The sequence below is a fragment of the Momordica charantia genome, unplaced genomic scaffold, assembly GCF_013281855.1.
Source record: "Momordica charantia cultivar OHB3-1 unplaced genomic scaffold, Mcharantia_2.0 BLBB01000024.1, whole genome shotgun sequence".
Classification (NCBI taxonomy): domain Eukaryota; kingdom Viridiplantae; phylum Streptophyta; class Magnoliopsida; order Cucurbitales; family Cucurbitaceae; genus Momordica; species Momordica charantia.
In genome coordinates, this window is record NW_028275180.1 from 21269 (window position 1) to 47192 (window position 25924).

The 25924-nt window shown below is 43.0% G+C and overlaps 1 protein-coding gene across 5 annotated transcripts; it reads right to left on the reverse strand.

Moving 5' to 3' along the window:
• Positions 1 to 714: 714 nt before the first annotated feature.
• Positions 715 to 9514, reverse strand: LOC111025475 (AP-3 complex subunit sigma). Of its 5 annotated transcripts, none has more exons than XM_088118198.1 (10): positions 9287 to 9514; positions 8079 to 8240; positions 7676 to 7736; positions 3099 to 3277; positions 2978 to 3020; positions 2784 to 2845; positions 2387 to 2483; positions 1877 to 1947; positions 1013 to 1104; positions 715 to 923 (listed from the first exon to the last, which is right to left on the reverse strand). In XM_088118198.1, exons 4-10 carry the CDS (start codon positions 3165 to 3167, stop codon positions 860 to 862), a joined length of 498 nt encoding a protein of 165 aa, XP_087974324.1. In that variant the 5' UTR covers positions 3168 to 3277; positions 7676 to 7736; positions 8079 to 8240; positions 9287 to 9514; the 3' UTR covers positions 715 to 859. The 5 variants fall into 5 exon arrangements, with proteins under 5 accessions (XP_087974324.1, XP_087974321.1, XP_087974322.1 ...); XM_088118195.1 differs by having other exon boundaries at positions 3099 to 3308; XM_088118196.1 differs by lacking the exon at positions 7676 to 7736.
• Between the last annotated feature and the right edge of the window lie 16410 nt (positions 9515 to 25924).

Below are 25924 nucleotides of genomic sequence, written 5' to 3' on the forward strand. Positions count from 1 at the left end.
TTATAATTATTTTGTTTTAAATTATTGCATAAGATGTCCATCATGTTATAGCTAATTCATAATCTATTTTTCGAATATGGAGAAAATTCATATTATACAATTTAGTCTTCTTAAATTGTGATTTTTTAAAATAAAATTTAAAATAAATAAATAAATAAAAAGAAGAAAAGGATATTGATGGGAAGTGGGGCTGCCACTTCTAAATTAAAAAAAATATATATATTAAAAAAAAAAAGAAAGAACAAAGGAAGTGCCTGATTTCAAAATTCAATATAATAAAAGATAATAAAAGAGGGAAAACAAACAAAGGAAACTTCCAAATAAAAAAAAAAAATCCAAACTGGAGTGGCTGCACTTCCAAATTCTGGAAAAAACAAAAGGGAGTCGCAGCCAAACTCAAAATAAAAAAAAAACAAAAAAAAGAACAAAAGACCCGTTAGCAAAGCCATGGTTCTAGTGGAACCACATCAGGGAGCAGTCGCAGTCAATGGCTGCAACTTTAGTGAAATCGCGGTCAATGACCGCGATTTCGCCATTAATCGCGACCAACGACTGCGACTTTAGTCAAATCGCAGGCCACCCCTGCGATTTATGTACCGTATTTATGTAATTACTTTGAAACCTACCATAGTTTTGTCATTTGTTTTTAAAAAATAATTATTTAAGAAAAAAATCCAAATGATTATATTACAAATTATTTATTTGGAAAACATGTCAAAATGTGTCTTCAAATAAGATAAATGGTGACTTGTCAATCCAAGTAATCAATTAAAATCAACGGATCAAGAGAAAATTTGAAGACGAGGCATCAAAAGAATACATTCCAAATTGTTTAACGAGCTCGCTTAAACCAACAAACTCAACCCCGCCAACCCGAGACCGTTTTGGAGACGAAGTTGATAGCATTTGAGTTTGTCTCTAACCTGCAATGCCAGTGCAATAACATCAACATGTATTAAAATACTTAAAACCACACAAAACAATAAACATTTTCTTGGATGAGAGAGAGCACTTCGATATTTCTTCAACTGCCTTCATCACTTCAGAAGAACTAGTCTCTAGCACTTGGCCACCAGAAATGATTTCATCCAAAATAGTATGCATCTGCATGGAAGTTTTATTTCAAATTTAAATGTTGAGAAGAATGCATTGACAGTCATGTAATCAACGGAGTGCATTAGGTAGGGGTGTTAAAGAAACTCGGTAACCCAAACAATCTGGACAACCCCCAAACCATAAGTGTTGGGTTGGGTTTTAAAAAATTTCAGTTTGGATTGGGTTGGTTTTTAGAAATCCGAAATTTCGGTTCGGGGGTTGGATATTTTAGAAATCCAAACAACCTGGACAACCCCCTCCCTTCTCTCATCTCCCTCCCATGCCCCATCTCGCATGCCCTCCCCCTCTTGTTCGTCTCACCGCCAGCACCACAATCTTCTCCGACAATCCCTCGTCTCTGACTCTCCATATTCCTCAACCCTCACCTCATCTCTTTCATCTCTTCTCTCACAACGATTCTTCCCTTTTTTATCTTTTGCTGTAAGAGGAGCCAAACACACTTATTCACCTTTTTTTTTTTGTCAAAATTTTCTTCTTCTAATCTCTCGTTTCGTTTTATTAATCTCGATCTATATAAAAAAATAAAAAAGGAGCAACAACCCAACTCAACCCAACCCAACCAAAAAATACAAGGGCTGGGTTGGGTTGTGTTGCTCAATTAATTTGATTCTATCAGGTCACTAAACCTACCAACCCGGGTTGGTCCAAAAAACCCCCTCAACCCAACCCAAACCGTGTACACCCTTAGCTTGAGGCCATTTCAAAAGCAAACTTGTGTGTGAGAAGACTGTATAGTATTTGTGTGAGAGAGAGAGCAAACCTTGCTATAATTGTACACTAAGTCAAGCTCACATACATTTTTGAAACACTTGTCCAATGTTTCTACAAAAACTGAAGCAGCAGGACTTAAAATGAGAAGTCAATTAAAGAGTAACACAAGATTACAATACTAATCACGTCATCCTACTAGATACTTGAAATGAAAAACTTGTAAAGATAAGATCCAGATTCAGCTACATTCAAATATATGACTTGATTCATGAAACTTTAATGAAAAAACATACTTCTTGGAGTCTGGGCAATTATTTAGGTATCTTAAGTAAGAGAATTCTAAGCCCACGTTTCATTATTCTTTGTATCAATTGCTTCTCTAAACACTTCTTGTAATTATGAACTAAAAAACATCAAAACATAACATGATAACATCGAGTTTAAAACTTGAGGAATCAAGTACTAAACTCACAGCATAGGTAACGTGTAGTTTTACATGTAAATAATATTTAGATCAAGATTGATTCAGTGGTCACCAATCCAAGACAGTTGGACGCACCTTGAATCAGGTCAAGCATGGCAAGCTCATTCTCAGAGCCGTTAAATACAAACACGAAATAAAGGGTTGCAAAGTGTTTGTATACAAGACGAGAGTCCTGCAGCAAAAAGAAAAGTACAATCCTCGTGGTTCATTGAAGGCAAAGTTAAAGAGACTTCTGCACAGCAAGCGACATAGAACTAAATTTATCTGGCATTAGCACTAACAAGTCCACTAATAACAAAGGCCATTCTGTAAATATATTATAATTGGTTAAATAATGCCAAATAGATATTCATTTCGACAAATATCTAGCTTCTCCGAGAATCATAGATTTATAAATACAATACATCCTATACACAGTAATGACCAGAAGGAAATTATTGGACAATGAATTATGCGATCAACAAAAAATTACCGGACCAAAGATGGACTCGGCCTCCACGAAATTGCTGACGTTTTCAGCTCGACTGGAGAGTACTTTTCCAAACCGAAAAGAAGAAGAAAGCAAAATAGAAATTAAGGTTAAAGAAACCATAGCTGCAATAGTGGAAATACTCCTGATTATTTTAGTAAATTACAAAAATATAATCGAAAGACAAAATTGCCAACCTCCGTAGACGCTGCGAATGAGATCCTGCTGCTTCTCTACAGGCTGAATTCAAGAACTCAAAATTAGACGGTAATGAAAAAAGCAATAGGAAAACACGAAACGAAATTCGCAAAAAAGGACCTGAAAATCATAGAACTTAGCAAAACGAGGCTTGCCCTGAGTATTCATCACTATTACTGCCCGTATCATGGTGGTCCGAACAATCCAACTGATTACGGTGCTCGCATGCCCGATTTATATCGTCTCGATTACAGCACTTGCACATACGATTTACTGCTTGTATCACGCTCACATGCCCCCTAAGGCTAACTTCTTGATGAGCTCATATTGCTTTATAGATAAATATATGCAAGTGGCTTAAGCTCCAGTAATATTATTTTATGGAAAAAGTGCAAGTGGCTAAAAATGGCTATGGACTTGAATATAAGAAGGATTTGCAGTATAGAAATAACCTACAAAAGTGTCGTTTTTGTTTCATGAATTTAGCCAAACTCTTATCCTTCTATAAAATAAACTGATGATTTTGTTTTAATCTTTGTTTACATCTAACAGAGTTCTTACTAGTTGTCCAGTATAAAGAAAAAATATGAATACTTCAATTGAAACATTGACAAATCAATTAATAAGCCACAACCTCCTGAAAAAAAAATAAATAAATACTTCAATTCTTTGTGCGTTAATTTGTTAAATGCACTGAGCCTGTGCTTTACTTCACTAAGCCTATGTTTTTTAAATGCAACGAAGTTTGCAGACTAATTGTTGCCGATGACAATCATAATATAAAATCAACTTTTGAACTACAGTTCGAAAGGGAAAACAATGGAGATAGGAAAAGGAAGCAAACATGTATTGTCCAACTTGTGACCAAGAATCGGATGAAGTGGTCGCTTATCTAGAGCCGGATGAAGGTGAACAGGTAACATGTGTCTTGGAATGAATAGATAGTGGTTTAATAATAGATAGTGGGAATACTGAAAATGTGGTATCTAGCAAGCTAGTGACAGCAACGTTGAATCTCAAAGTCTCTCCTCACCCTACTTCTTACAAAGTAAGTTAGATTAGGAAAGGAGGAGAGGCATTGGTCAATACCATATGTACAGTTCCCTTTCTATTGGGAATAGTTACAAAGATCAAATCACATGTATCTTGGATATGGATGTATGCCATATTCTTTTGGGAAGATATTGGCAATACGATATTCAAGCTTAAACGACTAGAAAACACATACAAGTTTTCTTGGATGGGAAAAACTGTGGTCCTTTTACCTTTAAACAACCCAACATCCTCTAAAGGCATTGATAAAGGTCATCTATTCCATATCTACAGCGGGAAACAGCTTTTAATCCATCAAACAGAGCCTATTCCAGGTCTGGTCATCAAATAAATCAGCTTAGAGAATCTGTCCATGGCAGACACCCCACAACCTATACAAAACATCCTTTACAAATTTCCACAATTGTTCAAACTCCAAAACTCCTTACCTCCCCTATGCAACATACAACGTCACATTGACTTAATCCCGAGTGCCACATTCCCAAATCTACCTCATTAAGGAATGAGCCCCGCAGAGTATAAGATCCTCCATGATTGCATCACGCAGCTTCTTGAAAAAGGGCATATTCAGCTGAGTCTAAGCTGTGTGCGGTCCCTGCCCTACTTACTCCCAAAAAAGATGGTTCTTGAAGGATGTGTGTCAATAGTAGGGTAATTAATAAGATTATTGTCAAATACAGATTCCCTATACCTCGGATTAATGACTTGCTAGACCAATTGGGCAGAGCTCACTTCTTCTGTAAATCTTCTCTAAAGTAGATTTACGTAGCGGATACCATCAAATTTTCATAAGACCAGGGGACAAGTGCAAGACTGCTTCTAAGACCAACGAAGGTTTGTTTGAATGGTTGATTATGTCATTCGATCTATAATGCCCCCAGCACTTTTATGCATTTGATGAATCAAGTACTTCTCCATTTTCTCAATAAATTTACTGTTGTTTACTTCGAGATATCTTGGTGTATAGCAAGAATAGGGAGGACCATCTAGAACATCTTAACCTACTATTCACTACTTTACATGAGCACCAACTTGTGATAAATCTAAAAAAATGCGTCTTCTTAGTTACTGAAATCTCCTTCTTAGGTTTCATTATTAGTGCTGATGGCATTCGAATGGATCCTTCCAGACTCAAAGCTATATTGGAATGGCCCCAACCACAAACTATCAAAGATATACAATATTTCTAGGGATAGCCTCCTTTTATTGAAAATTCATAAAAAACTTTAGCACCTTAGCTAGTCCCTTAACAGATTGCCTTAAGAAAGGAAACTTCCACTGGGACACTGCCCAAACCAATAGTTTCAAAATCCTCGAAGAGAAACTCACACAAAGTCCAGTCCTTCACCTCCCTGACTTTACCCAACCTTTTGAGGTAGCTGTAGATGCATCCGAACTAGGAATTGGGGCTGTCGTATCCCAAAACCGGTACCCTATAGAGTATTTTAGTGAAAAATTAAGCCCATCTCGCCAAAATTGTAGTACATATGAGCAAGAGTTATATGTCGTTGTCTGCGCACTCAAACAATGGGAACACTACTTACTGTGTAATGAATTTATTTAATTTACTGATCATTTCTCTCTTTAGTTTCTTCAAACTCAAAAGAACATTAGCAGAATGCACGCGAGATGGCTATCATTTTTGCAACAGTTTGACTTTGTCATCAAATATAAGGATGGGACTTTCAAGGCAGCAGATGCACTTAGTCGAACGGGAACATTATTAACTCTATTGCAAGGTGAAATTATAGTTTTTTCTAACTTCCCATCCTCTTATGCAAACGATCCAGATTTCAATGATGCTTGGAAAATGCAATGACAACAGTAATTCAGGGGATTTTCATTTACTGAATGGTTATCTCTTTAAAGGAGATCAACTTTGCATTCCCGGCACATCTTTAAGAACAGCCCTAATTAAGGACTTGCATTTGGGGGGGTTGGCTGGACATTTTGATTTTGGTCGTGATAAAACCATCCACCTTGTGGCTACCCGTTTCTACTGGCCTCAATTAAGAAAATATGTGGTCATCTATGTTTCTAAATGCTTTGTTCGTCAAACAAAAGGCACCAAGCTCAATACAGGACTATATACTCCCCTTCCCACTCCCGAAACTATACGGGAGGATTTATCTATGGATTTCATCTTGGGATTACCCTTGGCTTTGATTCTGTCTTGGTTGTGGTTGACTGTTTCAGCAAGATGGCACACTTTTTAGCATGCAAGAAAACCTCGGATGCTGTCTATGTGGCAAACAACTTCTTTAAAGAAATTGTTCGTCTTCATGGCACATAACAAAGTCAACTGTTTCGGATGGGGATGTCAAATTCCTAAGTCAATTTTGGAAAACACTATGGAAGAAGTTTGACACATCTCTTAAATATAGTACAAAGAATCACCCCAAACTGATGGGCAAACGGAGGTGACTAAGAGGACACTTGGCAACCTTATACGCTGCCTTTGTAGTGACAGACCAAAGCAATGGGATTCAACTCTTGCACAGGCCGAATTTGCCTTCAACCACATGCAGAATAGAACCACAGGCAAGTCACCATTTGAGATAGTTTATACTAAACTTCCTCGATTAACTGTTGACTTGGCTAATATCCCTTCTTCTGTTGATTTTAGTATGGAAGCTGCTCAAATGGCGAAGAGGATTAAACAACTACATCAAGAAGTTCAGGATCACATTAAGAAGGCTAATTCTAACTACAAAAGGAAGGCTGACACAAAACGCCATGCTCAAGACTTCAAAGAAGGAGACCTTGTTATGATCCATCTCTCCAAAGGTCACCTCCCAACTGGTTCTGCCATAAGTTGCAGAAGAAGAAGTTCAGACCCTTTGAAGTCTTCAAGAAATACGAGCCTAATGCTTATAAAATAGAACTCCCCTCATATTTCAACATAAGTCCTATTTTCAATGTTCCAGACATTCATCCTTATTCTGCACCGGATACTTTCATGTTAGCTGATTAACTCGAGGGCGAGTTTAATTTTAGGGGGAGGTTAATTGATGTAACTCATCATATATAAGTTCCTTTAGGGCTTAAGGCTTTCTAGTTATCTTAAAGTCTTTTAGTTCTATTAGTTAGTTTACTCCTTGGTAACTTGTAGACTTGTAGTTACCGTGAGCTTTGCTTGTTTTGCCTATTTAAAGGCCTTTGTTGTATCTTTGAAGTCAGAATCTTATCAATAATATTTCCCTTTCTAAGCTGCATCAATCTCTCTCCCCACCCATGAATGCTCCACAAGCCCGTCTGCTATAAAACCCATTAAAACCCCTCAAATAGCCAAATTGCCCCACCAAATCCCCAAAACACAAGTAAACAAATAAATATTTTAAACTCACTTCAAAGATTGTGGTAGATAAAGCTTCAAGCTCAATGAAACACAAAATTATAACAAATATGGGGAACACAATGGTGGGAAAAACACATAAGTTAGGTAAACTTTAGATGCACTTTTAATATATAAAACTTTAAATACATGATCGAGAGATGATATGGTAGCTGAAGCTTCAATATTAAGATTGAAACACAAACCCCAGAAAATTGAAACTCATCGAAATACAAAAGTACAATAAATATGGAGAAATCAACGTCTGAAGATCATTAATAGAAACTACAAATGTAATATGCTTATGTACCAGGTAACATCATCAAAAGAGATAACTCTTATCGGAATGAAAGTCTACAGCTGACACTCATCTACATAGTGACATTCAAAAAAATAAATAAATAAATTTATAACTCCCATTTGCAAAAATCACCATGCTCATGAAAGAATAAAGTGATAAACAGTAGATTAACTAAAATGTACATTAGTAATAAACAAAACTGCGACGGGAACAATTGAATCATCATTACATACTGGAGCTAAAAGAAAATAGTCCTAATTAATTCTTGATATTTTACATTCGAAGAGCATTATGGAACTATAAGAGACAGACAGATTGGGCAAGATCAAAAAAAACAAAAAGAAAAGAAAAGAAACAATTAATCGCACCAATCATAAAACCTTAAAAATAACAGATTTAAGCTGAAACCAACCTTGAACTAGCAGAGTGAGTGAGATTGAGGGAGAGAGAAAATCGAGAGAAGTCTCGCCGTCCAAGAGAGTGAGATTAAGTGCACGAAGAGTCTGAAGCCTTTGCTTTAGAATTGAGACCCCAAAGTCGGCCCGTGAGGGAGACAAGAATCGGTAAAGTTTTTCTATTCAAACAAAAACAATATTTTGATATTTGTTAATTAGGTTAACAGTTAAAAGTTAAACCCCATTACTCTGTAGTTTTAAACACAATAATTTGAGCACATAAAAGTTCTTAAATAGTTTCCTCTTTTTAGAAAAGGAAAAAAAACAAACAAAACAAAATATGTAATTTAAGGCAAGAAGAGTTGCAAGACTCTTGGATTGACAATGTTTACCCTATCTAAAATCAGGTTTTATTGCTTTTTCTAGTAGAGAAAAAGCAAAGCCATAGATTGGATTTGGGAAATCAACTGCTTACCTATTAAGATGGAATTTGGGAAGTACTTAGTCTACTGATAATTGACAAATCGTATATATGTTGGAAATGCAAGAGATAGAAATGGTAACATTAAAAAGGCAGCCGCATTTATTGTCTATTCGCTTGTATGTATGTATGCATACGAAAAACTGTAATTGGAAATGAAAATTGGAAGTACACATCACCAAAGCCGTAGATTAGCGAGCATGGGCATGAAATTTATGTAATCTTTTGAACTCCCACAAGGTTATTGGTTTTTTTTAGATAAGAAACATTCATACAGACAAAAAAAAAAGAGAGAGAGAGAGAGGAACAGCCTAAGGGCTGGGGTAGAGGGAACCCAACCCAAACAAACTAAGCAAACACTTTCCAATTGGAACTGAATTTAAGATCTTCTACTCAAAAACCATATCAAATCACAACTAAAATTAGAAGATGAGGTTGTTAGGTTAAGATAAACTAAAATCATTTTATATCTTTAATACCACGATGGCTCAAAAATCCAAAAAAGATAAAAAAATAAAATAAAATAAAGCAGTAGACCAACATAATCTAACATCTCCTTAGTCAGTCCTAATTCCCATATCGAGCCCTATTTTCTTGTTCCCTAATTGACGAGAAAAGGATTACCTTGCCGATTACAGAGACGATACAACCTGGAACCACCCAACCCACCAATCTCTCCCCACACCCATGGATGGTATAAACCCAACCCATTTACGAATTGATTTAGATCAGAGAAATTTTGACCTGAAGCTACTGCGACGGCGATGGTGGGCTACGACGGCGACGACGGGCTGCGACAGGCGAAGACAAGTGGCGACGGAAGCTAGTGCAGCGAGCGGCGACGGAAGCTGCAAAGGCCGGTGGCGACGGAAGCTGCAAAGGCCGGTGGCGACGGGGAGTTTGAGCGAGAGAATAATACGGAGGATTGAGGCTTTGAGAGAGAGGTCGAGTGAAAGTGAAGATTCAAAGTTAAAAAACCAACAATCACGGGTTAGGATTATAGATAAAAATATTATTATATATTTATAATTTTAAAAATTATATAATATATATATATAAAGATATCACCAGGTCGAGTGTTGAACTTGAGACCCGACCCGACTTGGTCGGGTTGGAAATTTCACAACCCAACCCGAACTGGTAATTAATTGAACCCAACTCGAAGTTGGGTTGGGTTCGTCAGATGTGGTTTTTTGAACACCTCTGGTAAAACCTATTCACACACTCACAAATTGTTAATGTGATAGCATATGTTCAATAGGATTCAATTTAAGATTTTCTGCTCTAAAATCATATCAAATCACCACTAGACTTAAACGGGCAATTCCATAAATAATGTAATTTATTAAATTACAAATTTAAGGTGGATTACAAACTAAAATAAAAAAAAAAAGTAAATAAAATAATATAAATCTAAAATAGGATACATCCCAAAAGTATTGATAAAACTAGGATGGTTAGGGTCAAAGTCAAAACTCGTGAACAACATATACGAATTACAATGTACCAATTGATCTGAAAAACATGTACATTCTATACGATTTGAGGGAACTCGCGTACCGGGTAAATCGTGTACATTGTACACGAGTTCTCTATGTACAAGTTTTGACCCAGAAAAAAAAATTATATATATTCATTTTAATTTTTTTATACCAGATGCGATTTGTCTTGATTTTTTTTTTTTTTTTTGAAATTTTTCTTAGTCTTCTACTGCTGGTTGAATTGTGAACTAAATTCATGTACCACAAGTTAATTAATAAAAATTCAGTATACTAGATTCATCTACCGCATTATAATAAAAATTAACTTCAATATAAACTAATTTCAAATCCATTAATAAAAGTTCAGTACACAAGTTGATTTAAAAGTAAACAAACTGAAATATTACAGAATGTCGATAAAAACGCATGTACCATATGATAGCCCGTCTTCTCGAGCGAGCTCAACAACGAGGTTGAGGCGTAGCAATATGTGATGATTGATGATTAATTATATCATTCATATCTTGTTGTATTACCTCAATAGGTGATAGTTGTGGTAATGAATTCGGTAGATGAATTGAACTTGATGCGATGACTGAATGAACTACGAGTGTAGGAATCATAATAAAATCTAAACTTAAAAAAAAAATAGGGAGGAATAAGATCACCTCCGACGACGGCTGGTGGAGGCAGCGGGGGGCAACGGATGGCAGTGTGACGACAATTGAGTTGAGAGAGAAGAGGAATAGAGAGAGAGGATTAGGGTTTTTCGTTTAAAAATGAGAGGTGGGGGAGGGGTGGGGTGGAGACGGAATTCATGTTCATTGTACACGAGTTCGGTGAAATCGTATGCATTGCACACGATTTCCTACAACACACGTGGCTCCAACTACGCATCGTTGGAGCCACATCAAACACAACTCGTGTGCATTGCATACGAGTTTGTTTGGGGAAGGGAATACCCTGGACACGTGGAGGACCCCTATTGGTGCTCCAAGATGGCTCATGAGTCATGCCCAGCTCGGATAGCCGAGATGGCCGCCACTAACGTCGACAAATGCTAAGTATGAGGGCCGAGGTGAACCTGGCCCAGGTCTGACCTACCGGGGAGCTTGGTAGGGGCCGATGTGAGCAACTGTCTGCGGCGTGATTATCGGGCGTAACCGTCGGTCCCGAGATTACCGGGTGTAACCGACAGTCCCGAGATTACCGAATGTAACCGTCGCGGGATTAGCGGGACTACCACCCATAAGTAGAGGACCTTACTCCCCGATCAGGTACGATGATTTCTGGCCTCGAACTAAACTGGGAATCCGACCTATACTGACTTGATCGTCGGAGTGCTCACCTTTTTGTGCAGGTCCGCCCAAGTGTTCAGGTCGGTCCGGAGGCCGAGTTCGAGCTGCAATCTGGAACACACTGTTGTGCATATCCTTGCATAAACATTTGGCGCCGTCTGTGGGGAACGACAATCTAAGTCATCCCAATTCTTTTAAACCAACACGCGAGCGAACATGGTTCAACCAGCAAACTCGACCAATACGACAGATCGAAGGACTCTAACTGCCAGCGATGCCCACCAGAGGGAGGTCGGAGCAGCAGCGGTAGAGGGGCAAGGTCACGACGGCCTAGCAACGGAACCCCTCCGTAGGTCGGCACGGATCATCGCGCCTGCCCTACTGCCTGCGCACCCGAGGACGTCCAAGGCCACCCGTGGCCGAGGTGGGACCTCTAAGAAGGGCGCCCGGGTCCAGCCCCGGCTCCAACAAGCGAGAACTTTGATGCGCTCAAGAGAGAGATGGAGGCAATGCGCACACAAATGCGCTCCATGGAGGAAATGTATAACGAAATGATGCTAGCTGCAGGCGTAGGGTCCCGATCTAAAAATCGAGTGACGCGCGTGGACGTACGCGAGCAAAGGGTTCCCACCTCGGCCCAGCCGAGGAGGAACGTCCCGAAGACAACGAGAGCGAGGGGTACACTCGCCAGAGGGGAGACCTCCGTGAGCATCTCAACAGAAAGAGAGGCTCGTCTCTCCGAAAAGGGCAGTCACCATCCCGCTCACACAGAGCTCCAACCAGCAGGCTGAATCCTCTCACAATCCTGCAGGGATAATCACAAGGGAGGAGTTCGACCAGCTGAGGGGGAGCTCGATGCTCAGGTGGAGGCCTTAAAGGCCAAATGTGAGCAGAAAGACGATTCACTGAACGATGGCGACTTGGGAGAATCACCTTTCACCTCGGACGTTTTGGAAGCACCAATCCCTCCGAAGTTCAAAGCTCCTACCGTGAAGCCTTATGATGGGACGAAGGACCCCAAGGACTATGTTGAGGTCTTTGAAGGCCTCATGGACTTCCAAGCGGCATCAGACGCAATCAAGTGCCGCGCCTTTCAGATCGCGCTTACTGGCAGCGCGCGATTGTGGTATCGGAGATTGCCAACCAGGTCGATCTCAACCTACTCTCAACTGAGAAGGGAGTTCCTCGCCCAGTTCTCTTCTCGGCACTATGACAAAAAGACAGCGACCCATCTCGCCACCATCAGGCAGAAGGAGGGTGAGACGCTGCGAGAATATGTCACCAGATTCCAGGAGGAGCAGTTGAAGGTTGCACACTGCTCCGATGACTCGGCCATGTGCTATTTCCTCACCGGTCTAGCCGACGAAGCCCTCACGGTGAGACTTGGAGAGGAGGCCCCCCCCCACCTTCGCCGAGGTGCTTCAGAAGACGAAGAAAGTCATCGATGGACAGGAGCTCCTCCGAACCAAAACCGGCCGACCGGAGCGAAAGATCGGCCGGGGCAGAAGTGGAAAAGATGTAGAAAGGGCAGATCCCAAGTCCAAGGACAAGGGATCCTTTTCCAGCGGCCGAGCTGAGTATCGAAGGGCGGAGAACGGACCTACCAAGAGCCGACCTTACGAGCGCTTCACCCCGACCACGATTCCAATTTCCGAGATCCTAACGAACATCGAGGAGTCTGGAATGGAAAAACTACTCAAGCGTCCTGAGAAACTTCGGGAGCCCCGGAGAGGCGCAGCAAGGACAAGTATTGCCGCTTCCATCGGGAGCACGGCCACAACACGTCAGACTGCTGGGAGTTGAAGCGCCAAATTGAGAATCTAATTCAAGATGGCTACTTCAAGAAGTTTGTGGGAAAGCCCAGGACCAGCTCAGCAGAGGAAAAGGAAGAGCGAAAGCGTTCAAGGACGCCACCCCCGGCGCACCGACCGACCTACGGTCATCAATACCATTTTGGAGGGCCAAGCGGGGGTCAGTCCGGACATAAAAGAAAGGAGTTAGCCCGTGCAGCCAGGCGCGAGGTGTGCATCATCATGGAGCAGGGGCCGACCTGCCCAATCACCTTCAACGGTGCAGACTTGGAGGAGGTCCACCTGCCCCACAATGATGCACTTGTGATTGCTCCCTTGATTGATCATGTGGTGGTCAGGAGAGTGCTGGTAGACGGGGGCGCATCCGCTAACATCCTGTCCTTACCGACCTACCTCGCCTTGGGATGGACGAGGTCGCAATTGAAGAGAAGCCCGACACCCCGCTGGTTGGGTTCTCTGGAGAATCGGTTATCCCAGAGGGTTTGCATCGACTTGCCGGTCACGCTGGGGCAGGACCGAACTCGGGTCACTCAAATGGCCGAGTTCATGGTAATGACGGTAGATCGGCCTATAACGCCATCTTTGGGAGACCCATCATCCACTCATTTCGGGCCATTCCCTCAACCTTCATCAAGTTTTGAAGTATCCCACCCCCAATGGCGTGGGCACGGTCCGAGGAGAGCAGACCGCTTCGAGGGAGTGTTATGTCTCCGCACTCAAAGGCTCATCGGTCTGCGCCCTCGAAACTTTCGTCCGTTAGGGATGGGACGCTCGAGTTCGAGGCCGACCTGCCGAGGAAGGAGTTTGCCGCACCCACTGAGGAGCTCAAGCTTGTTACTCTGCTTAGTCCCGAGAAGCAGTAAGCATAGGAACCAAGTTGGGGGCCACCTACAGAGAGGAGCTAATCCACTTCCTCAGATCCAACTCGGACGTCTTTGCGTGGTCCCATGAGAACATGCCTGGCATTGACCCGCGAATTATGACGCATCGCCTCAGCATAGATCCATCATTCCGACCTGTGAAACAAAAGAGAAGACCTATAAACAAGGAGAGGAGTGATGTAATTGTTGAGGAAGTTAACAAACTTTTGAAAGCTGAATACATAAGAGAAATTTCGTATCCCGAGTGGCTCTCCAATGTTGTATTAGTTAAAAAAAAATCTAACGGCAAGTGGAGAATGTGCGTAGATTTTACGAACTTAAATAAGGCATGCCCGAAAGATTGCTTCCCACTGCCGAGGATTGATCAGCTCGTGGACGCCATAGCCGGGCACGAACTGCTCACATTCATGGACGCCTACTCTGGGTACAACCAAATCAAGATGCATGTCCCAGATGAAGGTCATACCGCTTTCATAACAGACCAAGGTCGGTACTACTACAAGGTCATGCCCTTCGGGTTAAAGAACGCAGGAGCGACCTACCAGATAATGGTGAACAAAATGTTCGCCAAGCAGATCGGCCGAATATGGAAGTGTATGTGGACGACATGCTTGTCAAGAGCAAGCAGTCTAAGTCGCATCTCTCTCCGACCTGACCGAAGCCTTCGAGGTTCTGAGGGCATATCAAATGAAGCTCAACCCTGCTAAGTGTGCCTTTGAAGTCTCCTCGGGAAAATTCCTCGGCTTCATGGTGAATAACCGGGGAATCGAGGCCAACCCCGAAAAGATTAAAGTCGTGACCGAGATGGAGCACCGAAGACGTTGAAGCAGCTTCAGTGTCTCAATGGCAGGGTTTGCGGCCCTGAGCCGGTTTGTTTCAAGAGCGACAGATAAGTGCCTTCCTTTCTTCAAAATCCTACGAAAGAAAGGGCCGTTTGAATGGACAGCGGAGTGCGAGCAAGCGTTTCAGCAATTGAGAAGAGCTACCTCTGTTCGCACCTTTGCTCGCCAAGCCCATGCCGGGGGACAAGCTCCAATTGTACTTAGCAGTGTCTGACAGTGCCGTCAGCTCGGTCCTAATCAGGCAAGAGGAAGCGCGGCAAAACCCGGTCTACTCTACTACACAAGCAGGCTATGACCGAAGCCGAGACTAGATACCCTCAGATGGAGAAGTTGGCTATCGCTTTGGTCACCTCGGCCCGACGGCTCAGACCATACTTCCAAGCCCATACGGTGGTGGTGTTCACTAACTTGCCCCTAAAAAGCATCTTCCATAAGCCGGAAGCTTCTGGACACCTAATGAAGTGGGCAATAGAGCTAAGTGAGTACGACATCCAGTTCGAACCCAGAACTGCGTTGAAAGGACAAGCAGCGGCAGATTTCATAGCCGAGCTCACACCACCTTCCGAGCTGAGCGAGTCCGACCTACCTTGGACAGTCTATGTCGACAGATCCTCCAATGAGAAGGGGTGCGGAGCCGGGTCCTCTTGCTCGGACCAGGGGGCGAGCGATTTGAGTATGCCTTGCGGTTCGGCTTCCGGACTTCTAACAACAAGGCTGAGTATGAAGCATTTATTGCCGGCCTGCGAATCGCTAGAGCATTGGGGGCCTCTTGTGTTAAGGTCTTCAGTGACTCCCAGCTGGTTGTGAGCCAGATCAAGGACGAGTACCAAGCCAAAGACACCCGAATGGAGAAGTATTTGGGCAAGGTCAGATCGTACCTCGCCCAGTTTCGAACTTACGAAGTAAGCCGGATTCCGCGAGCAGAAAATTCTAATGCTGACGCCTTGGCCAAGTTAGCATCGACGTACGAGACCGACCTGGCCAGGTCGGTCCCCGTCGAGATCCTAGATAATCCCTCGATCTTAGAGCCAGATCTGATGGAGATCGACGCTCCAGAATCCTCATGGATGGACCCGATCGCGGACTTCATTAGGGGCAACTCACCACAAGAACCCCAAGGAGCGTAGAAAGTTGGCAAGGCGGGCAGCTCGGTTCGTGGTCCGAGATGGGATTGTACCGACGTGGCTTTCCCTGCCCTCTATTGAGATGCCTAACCCCTGAAGAGGGCCTGTACGTCCTCAGAGAGATCCACGAAGGAGTGTGGGGGCAATTACTCAGGCGCCCGGTCGCTGTCAGCCAAAGTGATCCGACAAGGATACTATTGGCCCGACCCTCAGCCAGGACGCCAAGAAGTTCGTTAGAACTTGCGACAATTGCCAACGCTACGGAACCATAATCCACCAACCCCCGAGCTGCTCATCCCCATCTCGGCCCCCGTGGCCATTCGGGCAGTGGGGGGTAGATATCATTGGTCCTTTCTCTTTGGGCAAGGGCCAGACCAGTTCGCTGTGGTTGCTGTGGATTACTTCACCAAGTGGGCCGAGGCCGAAGCGCTCTCCCACATAACGGAATCCAGGGTCACATCCTTCGTATGGACGAATATCATATGTCGCTTTGGTATACCGCAGGCCATAGTGACAGACAATGGGAAGCAGTTTGACAACGCGAAGTTCAAAGACTTTTGCAGCAAACTTGGCATAAGTCATCTTAGCTCGTCCCCCGCACATCCGCAAGCAAATGGGCAGGTGGAGGCAGTCAACAAGATCATCAAGCGAGGCATCAAACTTAGACTGGACTCCAAGAAAGGCAGGTGGGCCGAGGAGCTACCAGAGGTTCTATGGTCGTACCGGACCACCCAACGAGAGTCGACGGGTGAGACCCCTTTCTCCCTGGCCTTCGGCTCCGAAGCTGTAGTCCCGGTTGAGATCGGCATGCCATCTGACAGAGTAGAGCATTACGAGCCTACGACAAATGAGGAAGAGCTGCTCCTCAACCTCGACTTGTTGAAGAAAGAAGAGCAATGACCCAGCTACGCCTGGGAATATCAGGGCAGAATGGCCAGACATTACAATGCCCCGCGTTCGACCTCGGGCCTTTCAGGTCGAACATCTGGTCTTAAGGAGGGTCCAAACGCATGTGGGTGCCCTTGATCCGACCTGGGAGGGGCCCGTTTGAGATCAAGGGCATAGTCCGACCTGGGACGTACATATTGGCCGATCTGAAAGGAGACGTCTTCGCGCACCGTGGAACGCGAGCACCTGAAGCGTTATTATCCTTGAAATGCCAAAAGGATTTTCAATGAATCTGTAAAACTGTTCCAAAAGAATTATGATCGGAATAAATGTGATGATTTAATTTCATGCTTCCGAGTTCGACCAGAAATTAAATGGGGGCCACAGACTCCCACGCGATCACATTCCAGCAGTTGGTTCAAATTCAATCCTGAAGCCTAAGGGTACGAGGGCGATGCCAAAACCACTGACGAACTTAAAATTCAAACCTTCAAGGCAAAGGGGTGATGTGAAAAGTTCAAAATGATAAGCTCCGAACTTGACGAGGAACGATCTACGAACTTGGTGCAATAAGTTAAGGGTTGAACTGTTAAAAGAGTTGCAATATTGAACAAAACAACTCAAACTTACAACTATTTTAATTGAAGGCGCGACCTCAAAGGTAAGAGGTGCGAGGTGACATTGGCTGCAGTTCAAGGAAAAGGCAAAGAAATGAAAGATGTTGCCGACACCAAAGTAAAATCGAACAAAGCTTCTTCATTAATGGAGAGCAGAGCCAAGGCTTATAGACCTTGCAGCTCTGCCCTGACAAACAGAAAACAAAGAAAAGGGAAGAAGGACAGCGAAAAGCCTCGTGAAGGGTGGTCGCCTAAGAGCCCTGCTTGAGGAGCGCCCTCTTGAGTGGCGCCGACCTGGTCCTCTTCGAGATCGGAGTAGTCCGAGTCCAGATCTCTGACATACTGATCCACCAACGCTTGGGGGCCAGGGGTGCCGCCAGGCCCAGACGCCCACTTCTCGGCATACCTCCTTTTAAGACCGCTGAGATCGATCTGAAGGTCGGGCATGTCGGAAGCAATGCCCTTCATGAGGAACTTGAAGCCCGCGTCAGAAAAGTCTTTGGCAAATCCATCGAAGTCAGGATGTTGCCTAAACTATTCCTCCAATAGGACTCCATTGCTGAGGCCTCCTTCGCCGTCTCCAGCTCGGCAGTCGCATGCTCCAGCTCCTTAACCTTCGCTTCAGCGCCTGGAGCATGTCGTCCTTCTCCTTCAGGAGCTAGAACTTCTCCTTCTCCAAGCCCCTGTGATAGCGTGGGCAGCTCAGAGTTGGGCCTTGCGCCTGTCCTCTTCCTTCTTCAGCAGCTCGGCCTAGGACTCCACCTTGGCCTTCAAAATCTCCACCTCAGAGTGAGCCTTCAGCAGCTCATCCTTCATGATGGAGGAAGCAGCCTCCAAGGCAGCAGAGAACTCCTCTTTCTCCCTCGCTGCCAGAGAACTTCCGTCCCATCCAGCTCGGCCTTTACAGCTAGAGCCGATTGAATGGAAGCAACGAACGCCTGAGAAACGGTACAAGGAAAAAGTAGACCGAACTACCTGTTGGGCGAAATTAAGCAAAAATGGGGACACTAGTCTTACCTCGGCGGCGTAATCAATGGTCCTCTGCAGAACGGACCCAGGGTCGCTCACAAATTTGGTCGCCCTCCTTAGGCAGCGGTCCAAACTTGCAGCTGAGATGCGGGACACCTGGTCCCTCACCTCGGAACTTGACGGTTCAACTCTGAAACCGTGCCGTCACGTCGGACGTCCCGCCCATCCTGGCCGCAGGATCGTCCACCCGATCTGCTAAACTTGCAGGTAAGACCCTGCAAGTTCCGACATCAGAAGGGGAGATCGCCTTCTTTTTCTTCCTTCTTCGCTTCAGAGGGCTTCCCTCCCTCACCTCCTCGCCCAAAGGCGGGGCGTCCGCCGCCTCGGTCTGGGCGTCCACCGCCTCGGTCTGATCCCTGGGGCGCTTCTCCCTCGAGGACCCCCAGAAGACTCCAGCTCGATCACTGGGGCTGGATCTTCCGAGGCAGGGCCCTGCCACGGCAGGGGTGGTAGGTTTCGAACTCTGGGCGGCCTCAAGAGCATGGGCTCGGCCCTTGGACTTGCGCTTCACGCTGCTTGCAAACCCGCAAACCATGGCTGCAAAATAAAAATAGGGTCATCACAAGGTTAGAGGAAAAAGGGGTGAGGCAAGCTCGGCATACCAAGTTCAGAGTTCGACCTTGAGGATACAATGGGACGAACTGCAGGGTTGTAATCTAGCAGCCCGGACTCAAGCAGCAGCTCGTCGGTCACCAGGGTTCAGACCTTCCTACCCCTCGGAAAGCGCTCCTTGTAGTATTTCAGCGTGTTGAAGGCTTGCGTAAGCTCGGGGACTGGTCGGATTGAAACTGGACGAAGACAAAATCCGAGTTAGACCTGAATGACAGAAAAGAAAATTACGAAAGCAAGAACTACTCCGTACCTAGGTTCCCAAACCTAGTGGGGACGTCAAAGAAAGAACGACCTGACTCGTCCTTTGCGAACCATTCCCTGGAAGCGTAGAACCACTTCCTCACCCCATCCCTTGATGGAGGTCGAACCCTTAACTATACCGCCTGCGCCTTTCCTTGCGCACATATAAAACCGACCAGGCTTCTTAGCTATCCTTTTCGCTTCGAAGCACGCGAGGAGCTGGTCTACGTCCAACAGCTCGGCCTCCTCACTATCCCGAGCTCGTAGCCAAAAAAGGATGGCCAAAGCGAAAATGACACCCCACCCATTGGGGGCCACTTGAGCCAGAGCCAACCCCAGTCCGGAAGAGAAGATTCTTGGAGAAAAGGGTGAAGGGGAAGTCTGAGGTCGTACTCAACATTTTGAAGTAGAGAGTGACCATCCCTCTGGAGGATTGTCAGCTCTCTCCCCCTCCTCCGGAAGCCTGAGGAGGATGTTCTCAGGGATAGCGAACCCCCTAACGAAGGATCCGAGGTAGTGCTCAAGTATCCTAGAAGGGTATTCCAAAACCCTGACCTGAAGTGGAGGCGTCACTATCCTCCCCGTCATCGGAGAATCTAAAGTTTTCTATCTCCTCGAGCTCGGACTCTAACGTACGAGCTAAATCGAATCCTAAGTTTGCTGGTAAAAGAGGACGACATGGCACTACGTTCGAAAGAGAGAGGGAAGAGACCGACCTACCAAGGGTTCGAGCTGCCTTCAGATCGAACTCCAAGAATTCAGGGAACGTAAGGTATGACCTGAAGGATTGGGGGCATTTATAGCCCCGGGAGAATTTCCCCCCACCGTACACGTGTAATCAAACGAGCGGTCTAGGATCCTCCCTGAGATCCGAAGCGTCGGAATATTTGAATATTGCGACGATAAATCTTCCGCGACGGTTGTATTTTCCCACGAATAGGAAGTCGCCACGTGTCCAAGCAAGTCGAATGAACTTCTCTGCCAGTCTAGATCGGACCAGACAGAGAGGGGGCCAATGTTTGGGGAAGGGAATACCCTGGACACGTGGAGGACCCCTATTGGTGCTCCAAGATGGCTCATGAGTCATGCCCAGCTCGGATAGCCGAGATGGCCGCCACTAACGTCGACAAATGCTAAGTATGAGGGCCGAGGTGAACCTGGCCCAGGTCTGACCTACCGGGGAGCTTGGTAGGGGCCGATGTGAGCAACTGTCTGCGGCGTGATTATCGGGCGTAATCCGTCGGTCCCGAGAATTACCGGGTGTAACCGACGGTCCCGAGGTTACCGAATTTAACCGTCGCGAGATTAGCGGGACTACCACCCATAAGTAGAGGGCCTCACTCCCCGATCAGGTACGATGATTTCTGGCCTCGAACTAAACTGGGAATCCGACCTATACTGACTTGATCGTCGGAGTGCTCACCTTTTTGTGCAGGTCCGCCCAAGTGTTCAGGTCGGTCCGGAGGCCGAGTTCGAGCTGCAATCTGGAACACGTTTGTGCATATCCTTGTAAAACAGAGTTTACCGAATTCGCATCCATTGGATGCAAGTTTACTAAATCGTCAAATGTAAAGAAACTAACCATCCAAACAAAACTTCATGATAAGTAAACTAAAGTCTCCCACTGACACTCATCTACTAGTGAACATTAAAAAAAAAAAAAACCAATTTGTAACCGCCATTTGCAAAAATCGTCATGCTCATGAAAGAATAAAGTAATAAACAGTAGATTAATTGAAATGTACATTAGTAATAAACAAAATTGTGATTGCAACAATCGAATCATCATTATGTGCTGGGACTAAAAGAAAATAGTTAGTTGTGCTATTAATTCTTGATATTTGATATTCGAATAGTATTATGGAACTATAAGAGACAGACATGGGTTTTTTTTTAATATTGTTGTAAATGAAATTTATTTTAAAAATATAGTTGTTTAATTAAAAATATTAAAATATTGTATGTTTTGAAACTTATTTTAAAAATATTATAGTTTTAAAAAACTGAAGGCCGGTCAGGGCGCCATGTCAATTTTTTTAAAAATTTTAACATGGTCGTCTGACCATGTATAGTGGTCGTCTTTGACCATGTAAGATGGTCGTCTCAGTCTTTTGAAGAGACGACCACGTCTCAACATTTGGCACATGTAGATGGTCAAGAGACAACCATCCCTTTTTTTAAACACCACTCCACCACCCAACCCCACCACCAAACCCTAACCCTTATTTTATTTCGCCGCCATCATCCCTCTGCCTCGCCGCTCCTTCGGTCTTTCCGCTGGCGCCGGCCGGTCGTGCCACACCGGTGAGCGACTACCCTTTTTTTTTTCCGTTTTTGTTTTCTTCTTTGTTTGTTTCTTTTTTCAAGATTATCTAACGTATCTAATTTTGTGATCAAGGTTTTTTTTTTCCCTTTTTTTTATTATTATTATTCATTTTATTTATTTATTTGTATACTGTGCTATATTTAATTGGTGAATGTATCTAATTTATTGTTTAATTCGTACATATATTTTTAATTCGTTTCTTCTTTATTGGATGAATTTAGGCAATTATAAAATCATATATTTATTTTGTGTTAGAATGAAACTTAGTTTATTCTTTTGATTAGTGCGTAGCTAGATTTAATTGTTAATTAATATATTATTTATTTGTTTAAATAGTATATATTTATGTAATTTATTTATTTTATTAAATAATCGTAAGTAATTATAATACATATTTTATTAATTTTTTTTCCATGTAGGCTTGTGTTTTCAAGCAAATGAGCATTCTCTCATTAGAACGAAATTAATACGTTGGCAACGTTGGCGGGAAGCATCTTCACACCCTTCATCAAATGTACAAAGTGTCTACTCCTGCCCATGGCCCAAGGCATAGAGGACGACGTGAAGTTTCTATCATAGGGTTGAGACATCCACCGTTTACACAGACCAAAATGATGCTGGTCTGTCCACGCCTATGTCATGATACCGACCGACTCCTGGTTCTAGTAAGTATCACACAGCATCTTTGCCGCTGGTCAAGTATGGTTGTGGAGGGCGCCATGCAATGGACGTGGACGTGAGAGCATGGACAATACTTCAACTCTACGGAGGATTGAGACCCTACAGAGGATCAGGAGACACCAGCGCACCAATAGTTCGTCGTCAGCCACATCGTAACCGGCGACGTTCCCATTGTGGGACGGATTAGAATGATAGACTGTAAATTGACAACTTCAAACATTTGTCTCTAATTTATAATATTAATTTCCAATTTTGAACTACCATTGATAACTTGATGATTCTATAAGGGAAAATAATATATAAATTTTTGTTTATATAGCCTATGAATAGAGTTTAAATAAAAATTTTTGGTAAATTAAAATACAATTAATAAATTGTGCTAATTAATAATATTTATAATTTTTGTTAAGAAATTAATAAATTTGATGATTAATAAAAAATATAACAAATATAAAAAATATAATATTATAAAACCATACAAACTTTTAAGTAGAAGTGGTCGCCCAACGACCCACATGCATTTGAAAAAAAAAATTAATGTGGTCTAGAGACGACCATGGTTAATATATAAATAAAAAAAAAAAGCAAAGACGTGGTCGTCTCTTCAAGAGACGATCACGTTAAAATTTTAAAAAAAATTGACGTGGCACCACGAATGGTCGTCTCTTGAAGAGACGACCATCCTGAAGAACGACCATAGAGGATGCTCGCGACTAGCCTTCAGTGTTTAAAACTATAATATTTTTAAAATAAGTTTCAAAACCTACAATATTTTTAATATTTTTAATTAAACCACTATATTTTTAAAATAAGTTCATTTACAACAGTATAAAAAAAAATGTCAATTGGGCAAATTAAAAAAAAACAAAAAGAAAAGAAAGAAAGTTAATTGCAGCAATCACAAACCGCACCTCAAAAAAAAAAAAAAACAGATTTAAGCTGAAACCAACCTTGAAGTAACCAGTGAGTGAGATTGAGGGAGAGAGAAGATCGAGAGAAGTCTCTGTCGTCAGAGAGAGTGAGATTAACTACTACCCGAAGACTAGAGCCTTCGCTTAAGAATTGAGACCCCAAAGTTGGCCCGTGAGGAAGACGAGAAAATTGGTAAATTTTTTGTATTCAAACAAAACAATATTTGATATTTGTTAATTAGGTTAAAAGTTAAAAGTTGAATCTCATTCCTCTTAGTTTTAACACAATAATTTGACCACATAAAGTTTGTGAATAGTTTCCTCCTTTTAGAAAAAAAAAAAAACAAACAAAATATATAATTTAAGACTGCTTCACCTAGAAAAGTGCAAGACTCTTGGATTGACAATGTTTACCCTATCTAAAATCAGGTTTTTTTTAGTAACAACATGTTGGGGGATTCAAACTCACAACCTCATGATTGTAGGTATATGCCAATTACCGTTGAGCTATGCCCGTTTTGGCATCTAAAATCAGGTTTTATTGTCTTTTCTAGTAGAGAATTTTTGTAGTTTTAGGTTTTTTTTTTCCTTCTGAAATAGAAGAGTGAGAGATATGAGGTGGTAGGGGGGTGAGCAATTACAACTGAAATATCGATCCGACCAACCTAAACCGACGGAAACGACGTTGGTCGGTCGGTGGTCGATTTTTAAAAATTCAAAACAAATAGTCGGTCTCACTAAACTCATGAAAACTGACCGACCGACCGACTTTTTAATATTAAAAAAATATAAAATATATATATATATATATATATATATATTGTTGTACCAGCTGCATGGATTTTACCTTTTCCTTCATCTTTTGTCTGCGACGCGTGATGCACACGTAGCCCCTTCTTTCAATCTCTCATCTCATCCTTCTGTCTCTCACTCATATCTAATCTCTCTCATAATCTCATCCTTTTATTGTGGCTTCGTGTTCATGGCAAAAATCCCATGGCTTCGTGCGTAGTGTCCCTTCATCTTGCTTGTGGCTTTGTGTTCATGGTCAATCGAATCCACTTAATTCTCCTCCGCCTTTGTTCACGTTCGTAGTGTGGCGTGGTGTGGCTCATGAGTCAATTTCAAGATCCATCACTGTTCTTGTGCCTTCGATTTTGAGATCCAGCACCGTTTTTTTGGCCTTCGATGGTAGATCTATCACTGTTTTTTCTTATTCCTTCTAATTTTTTTATTTGAATTCGAACCAAGTAATAAATAATGAAAAAAATTCGATTTTGATGGAAACCCGATCGACCGAATTGATCGATCGGTCGGTCCTTTGAATTGGAAACCAACCAATGTTGTTGAGAATGACAATTAAAATTGGAACAATTTCAAGGAAATGTGGATGGCTTAGCATATGTTTGTGGAAGTCAAAGTGGCCAAGGCACATGGATGACCAAAACTTTTGCGGTTTTTTTATTTTTTAAATTCAAAATCTATTTTGGGTCACTCCCTTAGTATAAATATGAGTCATTTCCTTACAAATCATTCATCCCAATTCATCTCATCTCTCTATCTATCCCTCAATCACATTGTTTTCCATCTTTCCACTACCTTAAACTAAACTCGAGATTGATTTCACTCCCATTCTTTACGAGTGCACGTCTGAGTTGGAGGTTGTGTTAACCTTGGGGGGCATACCAGCAGTAAAACGATTTAGTACCAAGGTCGTGTCGATTTGCTTTCAAGGTTGTGGTTCCCCCCACGACACAATGTTTTTTAGCTCCCAGTTCAATTTTGGCATTTATTTCCCAACAATTTGAAAGCAAAACTCCCATCTACCCATGCTTGCTATCCGATCTAGGAAGGTCTTACCGGACATGGTCAAAATTGGAATCACTTGACGGATCCAACTACCGCGGTGGTCACAGAAGTTACTAATTTTCTTTGAGTAGTTGGAGATCGACTACATCCTCAATGCTGCTCAGCCCGCTGCCATACCACCACCGCTGCAGCCACTACCACCGTCCGCTGCTAACCGCTTGCGCCACTGCAGGCGTCGTCACTAATCCGCCTGTCGTTGCCGCTTGCCACCATTTCAATCGTCGCTGCTGATCCCGAGACGTCTACTGCCACTATCGTTGAAATTGACAAATTCGAGAAAGACAACTAAACAATCCGTGGGCATCTTCTCAACCATATGAATGACTCTCTTTTTTATCTCTTTGTAGTCAAAAATCTGCAAAGGTCATTTGAGACATGTTAGAGTCTAGATATGGCGGGGACGATGCAGAGGAGGAAAAAGTACGTCGCTGGTAAATGACTACAATTTCAAATGTCGGACGAAACCCGTTGATGGATCAGGTTCATGAGTACGAGAACCTAGTGGCAAGTGTGTTTGTTTTTGAAGGCATGAAGATGTGCGAGATTCTTCAGGCCAATGTTTTGCTCGAGAAATTTTCTTCTCCTTCCTGGAATGAACTATCGCAACCACCTGGAACATAAGAAGAAGGACTTGACTCTACAAGAGCTGATCAGTCATGTGCTCACGGAGGAGCCAATAGGCTAAAGGATAAGCTCTCTTCTCAATCCTTAAATTCAGTTAAAGTTAATTTAGTTGAATCTTCTAGTGCTTCCAAAGATGGTTCAAAAAAAA